Raw genomic sequence first — 14967 nt, forward strand, 5'->3', positions numbered from 1 at the left:
GCAGGCAAATACTTTCACACAGCAGTTTAGCTTGAATAGTAAATCAGTCAGAGCCTAACAAAATGCCATGCAATAAACGGTATTACTATAAAGGTGATAGTTAAGAGCAACCCTACTTGCCTATTTTATTTTTTATACAAGTTTGATTGCTTTCTCAGTTGATTTTTTTATCTTTTTACTTGCTATAGAAATACTGTTAGAAAAGATTGTACTAAAAATCTTATTCTTAATAACATTGATGTGGAAGATTTAAAAATAGCAAAGAGGTAGAGGAAGTAAAACACAGGCTAAAAATGTCAACGTTTGCATTACTGTGAAGTAAAGCTCGGTCCACTATGAGTGGGGAAACACATGCAGCTAATTTTGATGCTAGCTGGCATGTAGCTGGAAGCAGCCACTGTGCTTTCGGGCAGTCTTCGTGGTTATCTTGGTTCATATACAGACAGTCCTCCTCCCTTCTGCCAGGCTATATGTTAGCTGAGCCACCGGCAGGCATAACAGCCCACACAGCTGTCTTTAACCCCGAAACCCTGATTACTGCCGTCTAAACGCGCCGTGCAGTCGCTCAGTCTTACCTCTTTGACTGCGAAGGCGGCTCCAAGTCCACAGACAGAGCTCAGGCGCGCTTTCTAAGCGTAGTTTATAATGAACTTGAGCTAGCCAGCCTTGTCCATTGTCTGGAGGAGATGCTGAGTATCTGCTCGCCAGTGTTTCAAGCATTAGCCTTTCCCTTTCTGTCTCTCACTGTAAAAATACTACTTCGGCCCCCTTACCGTAAACCGCCGCATAAAGGCGCAGTTATATTTTCAGCAAATAATCGCCATCGATGGTTGGCAAATAGGAAAGAAGACTAGGGTCACACATGAATACAATAAGTATTTCGAAAGTCAAAAAACGAGAAAATACAGGGTTAAAATTTTAAATACCATCACGACGAATAGGATGTAATCAGAAACGCCGGGGGGGGGGGGGGGGGGGGGGGGGGAATAAAAAGAACTTTACTTACCTCTAGTGGACGTGAAAACTCACTACAGGAAAACCCAACAACTGCTTTGCGCATTCGTGAACACTTTACGGTTACAACGCAGCGTGACGGACATTAAAACAAACGTGAGGAGCACCAATCGGCTCCCAGGAGAGGCGGGACCCGTATGGATAACGGACCTAAAAAAATCTCCCAGTCTATTTTTATTAACGGACACGTTTGCTGATAATTACATGACTGGCTATAAGAAACGATATGAGAATGTGAATGCGTAGGACACATTGGAAGGAAGATGCTGTCTGCCGAGCTGGAAACACACTAAAGTAAGTCACAGCCAGCGATTAGCACAATGCTATTAGGCTGTAACAGCTAGCTCTAATTGCAGTGTTTTTAATCTGACAATGAATACAATTATGGCATTAAATTATTATTTCAAAGCGGCCATCAGCGAAATGTTGTTTGATGCTGCAACGGAGAGCATAGCTGACACCAAATAATCCAGTTAGTTCTGATTCCTGCCTTGCTGTCAGTTTTTAAATCCACGTTTTATGCTACAAAAGCATGCATTTATCATTATTTAACATATTTTCTGATTATAACACGTGCACATGTGGTCTGTCTGTGTGCAGCTTCTGTCTGTCTCCTCCTCTGGTCTCCACTGAGTGAGATGTCTCTGGCTCAGAGGGTTTTGTTGACCTGGGTCTTCACCCTGGTTTTCCTCATTATGCTGGTGCTCAAATTGGATGGAAAGGTAACAGTTTTCATAGCTTCATCAGCAATCTCCACCCAGTCTCCATCCAGTGACACATTCCTCCCAACAACCTCAACTATTAGCATCTTCTCCCTTTCCTCTCTACAGGTGCAGTGGAACTGGTTCCTCATCTTTCTCCCTGTCTGGGTTTTTGATGGCATCCTCATCCTCATGCTCGCCATCAAGATGGCAGGCCGCTGCAAGCCGGGATACGACCCGCGCAACGGCTCTCCAGACCTGCGCCTGCGTAGCTGGTACCTGACAGCCATGCTGCTGAAGCTCGGCTTCTGCCTGACGCTGTGCGCCAAGCTGGAAAGGCTGGCCGACGTGAAGCTGACGTTTGTGTGCATACCACTGTGGACCATGTTAATGGGGGCGCTGGTGGAACTGGGGTTGAATATCTTTCCTGAAAGGAGAGAGGCTTAGTAGCCGCCTAAGATCTCAGCGTGATTTGCATCACCCTCGACAAACCTGTGTAAAAACACGAAGGCAGACATTGGGAGGAGATTTGTGTTTATCTGGTCTCGGCTTTGTGAAATAGGAGCTTAGCCTGATTATGTTTCCAGAGAAGAATCAAATCTCCACATCAGCTATCAGTATTACTGTTAAGAACAAGAGACTTTGTGTAGGCAGATCACACAGTTGGAAGTGCACAGATTTCGTCATAACTTACTCGGAAAATGTGGCCTGACCTTCATCACACTCACAACTGCAGAGAAACACAATCTGGCTAAACTAATGAAGCACAAACTGGATTTTGCATGATGTTATAAAAGATGAAATAACTCCCATGCCCAGGCTGGAGAATGGACGTGAATCTGAAAAAGCACCTCAATGAGATCAGAGAGCAAACAAAGCCTGGTTCTTGATAAAAATCTGCCTTTTTAAAGAAAACCTGGAAGGGGTGAACCACGCTTTCGTTTCGGTGACTTTCCCAGGAACTTAGAAGCATTTGCAGGTTCACAAAACTGGAAAAATGTTTTTCGAGTCACACTAAGAAGAACTCTCAGAGGATATTCAGGAAAGCTGCCACCTTGCCAGGGAGGTGAAAAAGAAACCAAGGGTAATGACAAAAACACCTCCAAACAGCTGAATAAAGTTTACCATAAGAAAAACACTTAAGAATGATGTTATTGGAAGAACTTGAGGAAGAAAAGCACACTACAATACATGCCATATTTGGAAAAGACTATATCTGAGCACTCAGTCTTTTGGACAACAGTAAATAAAAGCTCACCCCAACAGCGAAGCACGGTGGAGGTACCATCATGGTTTGGAGCTGCTTTGCTACCTCACAGCCTGGACACCTGTCAGAATTTATCACCTTAACCCGAGTGGACATTGTTGGTGCTAAAGGAAGTGCAATGGGCCTGGACTGTGAGCGATCACGCTGTGTTTTTTATACAAATATATACATGCTAGTTTAGTCATATTATAATCTTAAACCTTTCTTGCAGCTGTGGGTGTTCAGGCCTCATCAGTGTTCATCAGTAGAGCTGGGACTCTACTGAGCTGCTACTAAGTCATGTAAACATGGCAAAAATAGCTGAAAGAGGGCCATATGGGAACAGCTGTATCTGTAAAACTACTGTGAAGCCAACACTGGAAGCAAAAAACCCAAAACATCCTCTGATGCTTTGTGTTTTTATGGATTGAAAATGTCCAGTATTGTTTTTCTAAAGTTTCTTTTTGCTGAATGTAAATGACGGCAGCTGCACAGGCAGGAACTGAATCTACTTCCTGTGTAACTATCACGCTCGCTACAAACTACGGTGTAAATTTTTGACTTGTTTTCCAGGTTTATTTTTTAAAACCTTTAAAAGACAGCAGCGAGCTTAGCTGCAAACACAGAAGTGGGGGATTTAAGAAGCATCTGATGTGCCATTTTCCATAGGCTGCCCTCTCTGCCTTATACAAGTTCTCTTTTGTACTTTCATCATCATGTGTTCTCTTTAACTCAGTCTCTGCACTCAAGTCCAAAACTCTGATCACAAATAAACCTTTGTGTGGTTAAAAAAAAATTACAGTTTTAGCCACGAGAGCACCGAGCTGATTCCAGTTTCATAGTTTCATAGTCGGTTGACTCTGTGCATGGGTGAAAATGTATTTAGCGCCATCGGTTGTTTCCTTGTGTTATTTTGCATTGAAATTTCGAAATTGCATGCATGTGTTATAATAATAAACTAGTGATTTACACTACACTGTGTGTCTCAAAACGATGCTTAAAAAGTGGTTCCAAATTGAAGGTTGGCATCAGTTAGAGCTTGTTGAAAACAAAGTATTGTGGTTGGGAAAATCCCTCTGGGACGTAACCTGAAATGAACCGTGAGGCAGCCAATCAGCTAACAGCAGGGTGTGCGTGCACGCTCTTACACATTAGCTCCTCTGAAACGCGCGCACGAGTTTATCTGGCGTTACGTAACACTCTAATTTAATGGTTTATGACAGGATTTTAAAGTTTAGATGTATTTGTATTGTGAAAAAAAACTAACTATGAGAAACTATCCAAAAACACCTTTAAAGAAGATGGAAAAGGCAAGTATCTCATTTTATTTTATGCGACTAAATGTTATAGCACCTTTTTTTTTGCTTCACTTAATGAGCAGCTATGTTTGCAGGTTAATTTAGCTCTTGAATGCTTTATCTTCACAGCAGTTAAGCTCTGATTAAATAAAAGGTTATCTAAGAAACAAATGTATCCAAATGTATTTTGTTTGACATTAATCAGCACACAACTTCTCATCTTTATCTTGTAGGAGGGGGGCGCACATCAAAGCACTTGCTGCTGCGTGAGAAAGAACATTTTCACATGGCTCTCTGCAGTTCTCTGAAAAACTAAATACGCCCAGTAATAACTTGAAGTCATCATTTCCTGTATGACTTTATCAGTGTCTCACATCATTGTGGAGGAATTTCGGTCCAGTCTTCTTCAATCTCGCTGCAGTATTTTAGTTCGGTTGAGTTCTGGACTTTGACTTGCTCCGGTCCTGTGGATGCAAAAGGAGCTCAAATCAACATCCCTCCATCGGCGTGCTTCACAGTCGGGAAGAGGTGTGTGTTTTTCACCGAACATCTCCATTTTGTTCTCGTCTGTCCATGAACATTGTTACAGACGTCTTTTGGACTGTCCAGATGTCCAAAGAGACTCCAAATAAGCCATATGTGTTCAGCCCTTTTCTAGTTGCACTGTCATTCATTTAAATATTTCACATCCTAACTGAGTCCTGTTGTGTGTCTGTTTTATAGAGGTGCTCACACTTGCTGATGATCAGTTAATCAAGAGCATTTAATTAGCAGCACCTGCCTGCTAACTACCCCTTAATTCCAGTGGAAGATGTAAGCATGTACTTTGAGTTTCACACACTGCTTCTGCATTTTGGCTCAGTTTATGTTAAGTAATAATTGTACCTGTTTGTAAAACTAGCTCCAGGTTACTTTTTAATGAGTAGCTCATGTAGGACAGGCAGCATTATAAGGAGCAGGTTTTTACCTGTTCTAAGACATTTTCTGCAGGTTCTTACTGTTAATAAATTAACTTATTGCATTGGTTTTGGTTTGTACAGTTTCCCAACGTGCAAAAACGTTTCTCTTACTGGAGTAATTAGAGTAGCAGTTAGTTAAATATGGGGAAGCAATAGTGCATCTTTATTAGCAATCTTGTGGTGTAATATGTAACAATATCACTCTTTAATGCCATTTGGCAGTTTTTGCTTTACTAGTTTTGTTGTTTTCACTTGTATTTGTGTATTATATTCAGCATTCTACATGCAGTTCTATTGAATTAAATCTATTTCTTGACTTATTGAGCTCCTTTAATGTATTTTTCCTATTGAATTAACTCATTTTAGTATCATTTGTGTTTTAACTGTTCCACTTTATTCTAATAAACCATTTATTTAGTTTATGTTTAATATTTTGGCTGTTACAACACAGGAAATTCCCAACTTTTGCAATAAATATAGTACATCTTATCCTATCTGCAGAGTACATAAGGATTATTTCACATTTCATGCTACATAAAAAAGCAATGAACAGAATAAAATTAATAGCACCCGCAGTAATTTACTAAATGAAAGAATACCATGTGCTCACTGACTGAGTGCATTCACAGTTGAGTGAGTTGGTTTATCATGAATGATCCAAAACTAATTTCACTGTCTCTGCAACAACTTCCTGCCTCGATCCTGCACTTTAAAGGTCAGCTGAGCTCCTCTGGCAGGAAAGGATGAAGAGAGGAGGGAGGAAAGGCTCTTCTTAGCTGGATTTGACCCGACACACAGCAGCCTTGAATCACAGAGCTACTGCATTGTGTATGTGTCGTCTACTCAAATCTGGACCGTTAAAAACTGCTGAGCTCACTGCCGTAGACTGCAGTGAGGGGGCGGCTTGCATAACAGGGAAACAGAAGCCGAAAACACAGGCAGGTGTATGCTGGACAGAGGTGGAGGAATGGCTTTGAAAATAAGAAAGATGCTTTCAGTAAATTTCAAAGTCAGATGAGTGTCTGTAGGTTTTAAGCACATTCACAAAGCCTTATAAAGGACTCGCATGGCTAAAGTGTAAAGTTACACTTAACACAGTGATGCTTTAAGTAGTATTTTTTTTCTTTACAGTGGCTGCTACTATTTGAAAAGAGTTGCAGATATTCTAAGGATGTGACTTCACTTCTAAGGAGCTTTAAAGTGTCTTTTGGGCCCGTTGAATTGATTATTTTTTAGCATCAGGCCTCCCACTGTTTGCAAACACTTTTAACATATCATCTTCAGAGTATGTCAGGGTAGTGTTGACGGTTTTATATTTCTGCCCCCAAGTGGACAAAAAAAAAAATTCAGTTATTGCAGGAAGTTTTGTGGAAGCTTACTAAAAAATGCAATTATTGACATAAACTGTATATAAAAGATGGTTGCACCTATAGTGAACACTCATTTAAAAGCTAAATTACAGATTCATAATATTTCACTCAAAACTGAAGAACAAATGGCTGTTAGTGAAATCATCCACACAGAAAGACATTAACTGTTAAAAATTCTTCAATACTGTCGGCGCACACCTGACGATTAAAGCGGCAACCTTTAATGGATCGACTCCCACCTGCACTAAAGTCTTGCAAGAGTGTCATGCACGGTGGAGAAAACACAACCAGACCAACGAGAATCAAGTCAAACATTGAACCTTTTATTAGCTAGGCTCATATTTAAAGTAGAAACCACACTACAAGTATTTCTTTCCCCTTTACAAAACTCATTATGTACACTACAGTGCTGACAGTTAAAAAGAACAGAAAACAAACAAACAAAGAAAAACTGGAGATAAATGAACTCTGTGAAAACAATTCTAGCCCCTGAAGACTTTTTGTTTTCAGCCATAACTTTTTTGTCACATTTCTACAAAAAAATAGAGAAGTTCCTGTCGTGTTTCTGTAACATCCAAAAGCCAAAAAGCGTATAAAGAGCGGCATAGCGCCTCACAACTGTTATCAAGTGCTTAATTATCACCTCGCTCTCCCCCAGAGCCATACAGTGAAGAGTTCTCACTGTGAACGTTGAGGCAAACTGACGACAAAAAGCTAAGGCGTTATCTGTCATTTTCCAAAATTTTTCAGGCTTGTGGTGAAACGAATCATTAAGGAAAAGAAACCCAAAAAACCTTCTGAACACTGCTGAACCCTCCGACCTCAGATGTTTGGAGAGCTTCCAGCGGCTTTAGACACCAATTTAAGGCTTTGCTCTGATTTTCCAGTTAAAACTAAGACCCCTTCACTGTATGTCTCTGGACCATCTAGTATTTCACAGTTAAGGACAGGCACTGGGGAAATGTGGGCTACATTAGCAATATCGATAGTAAAAAACAAAAAAGACAAAACAAAATCAAGACACCAACAAAGATACACAACTCTGTGACATGCACCGAGACAGACGAGTTTGACTCTCATGATCAGATATTTGGAGAAACATATATTCTTCATAGGCGCTGCTAAAAATTCCACATAAAATAATTTACTGTACTTTTAAACACTTCAGTCTGTGGTTCATAAATAAAACATTTCATAGACTCCACACTGTAGAGAAAGCAGACTTCAGGTAAATAGATAAATAGTGCTTTGGAAACGAGCTCTTGACAGCGTACCGTCTGTTTTCGAAGTGTAAATAAAAAAAATAAATAAAAAGTGAGCCTGAATGCACTGAAGTTACAGTCTTGGAAGAACCTGAAATTGCCCTGTGGATAATCTAATGGAATCTGCAAGTCTCGACTCAAAGTTTCCACAATAATACCAACTGCATTTTCACACGCACTAAAACTGCTGTGATGAGTCACGTTTGGGATGTCTTGGCTATGCTGCATCTGTATGATATTGCTCTTTGAATCCTAGCTCACAGTGAGCTGTCATCGTAGCTGCTTGTTAATAAAACACAGATCCGGTTAAGGGGATAAAAATCGAGGTTCAGGATGTGCCCTGAATGCGTTTTCCTGAGACTTCTGGAGGCCCTGGGTCGAGTTTGTTCACAAAACTTGTTCTCAAAATTAAGAAACCCTGGCACACATCCAGGAGACGGGCGAAAAACAAAAAGAAAAGCAGCAAAATTACACAAAGAGCCCACTGTGGCGTTAAGGGCAGCCAGCACAGGACAACCTCAGTACTTTGAAAAATGTGACTCTTAGTGGCCTGACTGAATGCAGTTCTACTGCATGCTGGAGCTCAGATAATGTTGAGTAGCATTAAAAAACTACAGCAACATTATAGCATTATAGCTCTAAATACAATATTAGGGAAAAGTACTGTGATAGACTGTATAGTGCAGTACAGTAATGAAGTGTAGGAACATTAAATCAATACACCAGCGGTGATCCATCATTATTTCAGAAACAGTCTTGGGCACGGAGAACATACGAGAAAAAAAAAGCCACAAAAATGGAAGCATTAGCTGCAAGTTTCACAAAAAGGCCACACTTACAACCTTTATTCTATATTTATATAAATATCTGACACAAGTCTGGAGAAATCTTCACTTCCTACATCTGACAGGCTCACAGATAATCTGATGTTTGAAAGGACTTATGCTCACTTCACTTAAAAACAAAACAAAAAAAACAGAGCCAGACAGCAGTTTGGCAGACGACAGGGCTCATTTGAGCCTGAATAATCTCTCCTTCAGAGTTCAGATGGCTAAAGGCCAAAGCTACCTGTAAATGAAAGGAATTCTCCATCACACTTTTTAACCTGTGCACGACCAAAGCATCTGTACAATCTAAGCCAGTTCAGTCCAGAGGTCTGGGTTATATCGAGTCCAACGCTGCTTGATAAACTATGATACTGTGTCTGCTTTCTCCCTCTTTAGTTATTTATTTTACATTGTTTTACAACAGCACAACCAAAATGAAACCTTATACGTATACAGTCATTTAAAAAGAGTTTCATTACGTACAAAAAACTACTATAAAATCTGCTTCGGCTCCTCTTCATGGTTTGGGGGTGGGGGGAAAACAGCAGGGCGAGGTTGAGGTGGTGGGTGAGGAGGAAGAGGGGGGGGGGGGGGGTGTGGGGAGGAGGATGGCGGTGGAGGAGGAGGTGGGTAAGGGAAAGACTGTGACAGGGAGAGCTGAACCTGCATGGATGCTGAGGTCTGGTATTGCGGTTGTAGGGGGTAAGCACCCGGCGGCTGCGAGAGGAAAGGCTGAGGGGGGAGGAAGGGGTGGGAGGTGAAGCCGGGATGCTGGGTGGGGAAGAAGGTTTTGGCGAACTGGTGTGGATGGGAAAGGTGAGGGGAGAGAGACTGGGTGTTAGTGAGGGGAGAGCTTAGAGGAGGGGAGGCCATTAGTGGGGGCTGGAAGTACGGCTGGGACTGTGTGGTGATATTTGGTTGGTGATGCAGGTGAAGCGGGCTCAGGTGGACCGAATGTGGCGGTGCTTTCTGGGTGAGAAAAGAGTTTAGCGTTTGAGGCTGTGTGGGAAGGGAAGGACTGGAGAGGGTGTTTTGGGGGAGCCCTGGAGGTCTGTGAGGGATGTGGGAATGCGGCAGGAGAGGGGAGAAAGAGAGGGGAAGCATCTGAGGGAGGGGAGGAGGTGGGAGATGCTGGGGTGTGTATTGCTGCATGTAGTTTCCTTGCCTCGAGGCGTCCTGTGGTGGATGTACTGGCAAATCCACGGATGTCCTGGAGTCTGAGTCTAAAGTGTGAGTCTGTGCCTCTGGGCGTGTTTGTGTCCGCATGTCGATCCCTGTGTAAGTCCATGTGTTGATTTCGGAGGGGTGTGTTTTTACATCCACAGTGGGCGACCCCTGTGACCACCCCTGTGTCTGTGTGTCTGTGACCGGGAGCGAGTCTTTGTCCTTCGGTTGATCTGACTCCGAGGAAGGAAGAGGCTGAGAAGAAGGAGGAAGCGTGGAGAGAAGAGATTCCACTGCAGGCTTGAGACTAGTCAGGGATGAAGAGGAAGCTGGCAGAGGGGAAGATGTGGACACCACAGCAGAGGAGGAGGAAGAAGAAGAGGTAGAAGATGGATGGGAAGCTGCAAAAGTCGAATGCAAGCTTGCGACAGGTGAAGGTGAAAACGCTGACGAGGTGGAAGACTTTGGGGATGATTTCGGAGAAGCTGAAGAGGAGGAACTTCTACTGGAAGACGTTGTTCTGCTGTCTAAGAGATGGTGGTGGTGGTGATGAGGTTTAGATAATATTTTGGGTTCTGTGTCCCGATCAAGAGGAAGGAAAGCAGGAGGGGACATAGTGCGAGGTGGAGGAGATTTATTCTTGCAGGCAGGGGCTGGAGATTCTGCCTTCACCTTTGCAGGAGGTGAATCCTGCCGTTTAGGCCCTCTTTCTTCAGCTGCCCTCTCCATCACCTCCTGTTTGTCTGAGTGTGCTGAGAGAGCAGGCTGGGACGGGGGAGGTGGATGCTGAAGGCAATCACTGTCCTCCTCCTTTCTGCCAGTTGGCAATGTCCTGCTTTCTGCCACCTCAACCTCAACATCCTCATCCTTTATCCTCTTCTTCTCATCCTCCTTTTCCCCCTCAAAAACCGATTCAGTCTCTTCCACTTTCAGCTCAACCTTCTCCTTCTGCTCCTCCTCCCCCCCTTCTCCCTTGTGGTACTGCAGGAGGCGGACATGCCATGCCAGGCTGCAGACAGCAGAAACTGTCTTGAACTGGTGGACCACATTGCGGGGGATGAAGTAGATGTCATCGTGGCACAGGCGGATGCGAGCATAACGAATGCCTTCCCGCCGCAGCTGGTTTAGTTTGGCGTCGTCCACCCACTGCACACACTGTACAGAGAGAGGGCGGGAAGACGGTTAAAAACGGAGGAGAGGAAGAAAATAGATGTCATAATACCATGAGAATAAGAATTTGAGCAGCAGAGGGCCATGCTGACTTAGATAAAGTAAACAAAAGGACATGCATCGCAAAACTGATTGAAAACACAGTTACACGTCAGAATGAAAGTATTACTAACATTAGAAAACAAATTTATTTAAATTCTTTATTAAGATTTAAATTAGCCTACATCCTTCCAGTTGTCTGATATGCACTGCTTCACAGGACACTGAGAAAACCGGCTGCATGAAGTTAAAAGGCAGCAGCCTCTTGCTAACAATTCGAGAGTTGTTTTGGTTTCCTTTAAGGATGCCGAGCTGCATTGAAATGGTCTGCAGGCTTGTTCCAATCCCCGGGGGGGACATTTTGCTGACGCACGATTCAAAACTCACAGATTAAATAAATTCAAAATAGAATTCCTTTGCATAACGAGTCAGAACAGCAGCAGCAAGACAAAATCTTGTTCTCTGAAGTTGCTTTTGATCTCCTTGAGTGCAGGTTGTACTTATGCAGTCTGCACAAGGGGAGCTGGAGTCTCTTTATCTCAAAAAGGAAAAGAAGCTACACAGACTGCAAAATCAAAGCTGGCAGAAAGGACTAGAGGAACTTTAATGTGTTTTTTTAAATAATTTGTATTTTTGTCATTTTTTAAAAATAGGTAAAAAAAAAAAAAGAAAAAAAAAAGAGCAGTGTGTTTGTTGTTTTTGGTGAAGTTAGATTGTTTTGGCAGTAATTCATTAACTATACTGCTCAAATATTTATTTCACTTTAAATAAACATTTATCTTATGGGGGATTTTTCTGAAATTTAAATAAAATTCACATGATACATAAATAAATATGAAAAAACAGTTGGTGATCACAGAGGACGTCTGGCAGGGACCTGGATCGAGACTAGTGATATTTAACATTTAATTCTTCCTCCACGGAAAGATGTCTGCGGGTGCAGATGGACACAACAAGAAGCCTGGTTATTAATCACTTGGTGTGAGTTTCCTTCATTGATTTTGAAAAAAACAAATACCAGCAGCCAAAAAACAATCTGCATTTACAAGCAGCTAACTGTGAGGTGCAAAAGATCAGCATGGAAACAAACTAATCGAAAACTTCAAATGGCATCTGTGAACAGACTGACTATTAAAGCTTGTTGCTCGTTACTCGTTACTTAATAATCTACGTAACAAGGATTGCTAAGCAGATTAACCCGGAGAAATAAACTAAACTACATAAGCAAAAAATAAATACAGAAGAACTATAACTATAATTATTTACTATAGTAACACTTGTCTTTTCTTGTCTTAAGACAAACCTCTAGCTGAGGTTAAAATTGTCCACCGGGTGGCAGCATCCATCATCAGGTTTACACTCAGTTGATATTTTGGTAACACTTTATCCAATATGAGTTATTATAAAGGTCAATTTACTGGGAGTAATAGGAGTGAGTGAGCACAGGTGTGTGTGTGTGTGTGTGTGTGTGTGTGTGTGTGTGTGTGTGTGTAATGTAACACCTGAGACAGCGGGGGTTCATGCAAGTCCAACTGCAGCCTCTGAACTACATAAGGGAAATCACCAGCGTGGAAACACACAACATCTTTGGTTACACGAGGAGGCTCCAAGCTGAAAACGAGCAAGGGGGGAGGGAAGAGAGAAGGATTATATGATATCCGTCAGTGACTAAGCTGTGTAAATACAGAGCGTGTGTCACTTCCACACAGACGGCTGCTTACCAAACTGTCTGACATTTACAGCGTGCGCTACTGTCGCTTCAACGCCTACCTTTCTACGGAGCATACGGCCTTCAGCACCCCCACGGCCGCCGTGGTTTGGCGCTCGAAACCCTGTCCGATGTGATCGGCGTGGGCTCGCGTCCGATCCTCGAACAGCATCTCTCTGGGCTCGCTGGTCCTGGGCAGGGACTGAAGCAGGTTCTTCACCTCATTTGCGGAGCTAAGAGAAAAAGCAGAGTGAAAAAGTAGAAAAACACAGCGTGCCCACACAGTTTGTGTTTCTCACCCGTCTGCTTCCCTGCTGTCTAAATAAAGAAGGAAATGACTAAAGGTGAGTGGGATGCTCACTCTCCTAGGCTCTTTCTTTCCCGTCTGCTTTATAACAGCACAAAGAGACCTGCTGCTGTTGCTGTTGTATTATCAGCATCAGCTAAGACAGAGACAGAAGCATCTACAATAACAAATCAATCAGCCATAGGGATACACAGAGCGATACTGCCTTTAAATGATTTGTAAATAAGATGGATTTTACCACAATCAGCAACCAGTATTTATCTCGTCTAGTCTAAATTTTAAATGTTCAAATCCTGCCTGTCAAAGCGTTTACAACATATAATAAAGTAATAAAGACTGCTTTGTTTTTGGCTTTAAGGGGAAATAAATACAACAAAAATAATGAAATAAATAGATAAACGATTCAAATATTGACATTGAACCACAATTTTGCAATTGCCGCCTCTGTAACAGCCAGCGCTGATGTCATGTTATACTTTGTTCCTTATTAGTTGGCAAAGCTATGACTTGGCCTAGATGCTTGCAGGTCAAATTTAAGACCTTTTTAATAACACTTAGAACAAAATTTTACACCAAGCTTCACATCAGAAGTGAAAAATATGTTCTCTCCAAGTAAACACATTAATGTCAGTTCAAACAATTGTTATTCGTGAGCCATTTGTCATGAAAGTCACATCTTCCCTTTTCTAATGAGCACGCTGGCTAACAAAGCCGTCATCATAGTCGTCCCCAGTGTTTCCATCAGTGTGTGCAAGACGGGCAGCAGGCCAGGCCTAAGCACTGGGGGAATTTTTGTTTATTTTGGTTTGCATTTATTTTCTGGGGAAAATCTTTAATTGGCATCAGCACAAACTGTCCGTACACATATAAAAATATTCTGAAAGCTTTAGGTGAACAGGTGATCAATTACATTATGCTATCTAATTCTTTAGAGACCAAATAAATACATAAATAAATAAATAAATAAAAGTGAAATATTTAAGATCCAATCAAATTTAAGATATTTTAAGGACCCATAGACATCTTGTCTTTACTTTTCCCTCATCTTATCCAGTGTAGCTGGATCTAATCTAAAAATCCTTATCCTTGATCCACATGCTGGAATTTTTGTCATAAATGAAAAGGTCATTTGTGTACGAGTATGGACACTTTTGCACTCGGCTTATTATTTTTCATATTGTTTCCTGTTAGAGATTTGTTTGTTTTTCAATTGAACTATACAGGTTACAGGTCACATTAAATGTGGGACACATTTTGAAATGATTTATTGTAGTCTCATTTTTAATAATCACAAAAATCTGGCATTTTAAAAGGGTTGTCTACACTTTTCACATCCACTGTATACCTCAACTATTAAGCCAGAACGTGGAAACTTCACAGCCTGAGGGTAAGCCGATGTAAACTTAACGAACAAGCAGGCATGTTTGTTTTAAAAAGACTTACAAGAACAAACAGATCCCTAAAAACTGCGCGTTATTTAATGAAAGTGTCAGCGCTCACAGTTAAGTAGTCGATACGTTTAATGTTTGATAGAAGCAGGATGAAAAAGGCGTGTTTCAGCCTGTGGCTTCACTGAGAGTTTCTGAAACATTTGTGGGTGTAACCCTCATCAAAGCACCATTCATGCTCAGTCTGGTTTCCACACCACACAGAATTTACCCATGTATTAATAACTCCTCCACTTTGATACATAACACACATATTAACAGTATAAAATACTGCAGATAATTTACATATTTGAGGTCATTTTATAAATGTAAGAATTTATTGCACTTCTCTGATTCACATGCAAGATGTAGTATGAACCAAAAGATGAAAGATAAAACAACAAACCCACAATGCGTCTACACAATTACTGCAGGCCTTCAACAGATATGTCAGATTTTCTAGCTCCGGATGCCC

At 41.7% G+C, this 14967-nt stretch overlaps 3 protein-coding genes across 8 annotated transcripts in view; 1 reads left to right on the forward strand and 2 right to left on the reverse strand.

Annotated features, from left to right (window-relative positions):
• Positions 1 to 774, reverse strand: part of LOC113009200 (putative homeodomain transcription factor 2) — a 52410-nt gene extending 51636 nt beyond the window's left edge. For 2 of the 4 annotated variants that reach the window (XM_026147383.1, XM_026147382.1), the window contains exon 1: positions 576 to 772. The gene's annotated coding sequence lies outside the window, so the exon portion shown is untranslated. Of the gene's footprint in view, positions 1 to 575 lie in introns of all 4 variants that reach the window. The other 2 variants (XM_026147385.1, XM_026147384.1) reach the window with 2 other exon arrangements.
• A 223-nt stretch (positions 775 to 997) lies between these two features.
• LOC113009759 (transmembrane protein 60-like) lies at positions 998 to 3935 on the forward strand. 3 transcript variants are annotated; one of them, XM_026148274.1, is made up of 3 exons: positions 998 to 1310; positions 1600 to 1736; positions 1845 to 3935. In XM_026148274.1, the coding sequence occupies exons 1-3, from the start codon at positions 1253 to 1255 to the stop codon at positions 2160 to 2162; spliced, it is 513 nt and encodes a 170-aa protein (XP_026004059.1). In that variant the 5' UTR covers positions 998 to 1252; the 3' UTR covers positions 2163 to 3935. The 3 variants fall into 3 exon arrangements, with proteins under 3 accessions (XP_026004059.1, XP_026004057.1, XP_026004058.1); XM_026148272.1 differs by having other exon boundaries at positions 1002 to 1308; positions 1615 to 1736; XM_026148273.1 differs by lacking the exon at positions 998 to 1310 and having other exon boundaries at positions 1693 to 1736; positions 1820 to 3935.
• Positions 3936 to 6890: 2955 nt separating this feature from the next.
• Positions 6891 to 14967, reverse strand: part of LOC113009219 (round spermatid basic protein 1-like protein) — a 42239-nt gene continuing 34162 nt past the window's right edge. Inside the window, exons 7-9 of the mRNA XM_026147407.1 lie at positions 12821 to 12991; positions 12553 to 12661; positions 6891 to 10996 (exon numbers count right to left, since the gene is read on the reverse strand). Of these exons, the coding sequence (XP_026003192.1) occupies positions 9170 to 10996; positions 12553 to 12661; positions 12821 to 12991 (2107 nt within the window). The 3' untranslated portion in view covers positions 6891 to 9169. The remainder of the gene's footprint in view (positions 10997 to 12552; positions 12662 to 12820; positions 12992 to 14967) is intronic.

This window comes from Astatotilapia calliptera, chromosome 17 (genome assembly GCF_900246225.1).
Source record: "Astatotilapia calliptera chromosome 17, fAstCal1.2, whole genome shotgun sequence".
Taxonomy (NCBI): Eukaryota; Metazoa; Chordata; class Actinopteri; order Cichliformes; family Cichlidae; genus Astatotilapia; species Astatotilapia calliptera.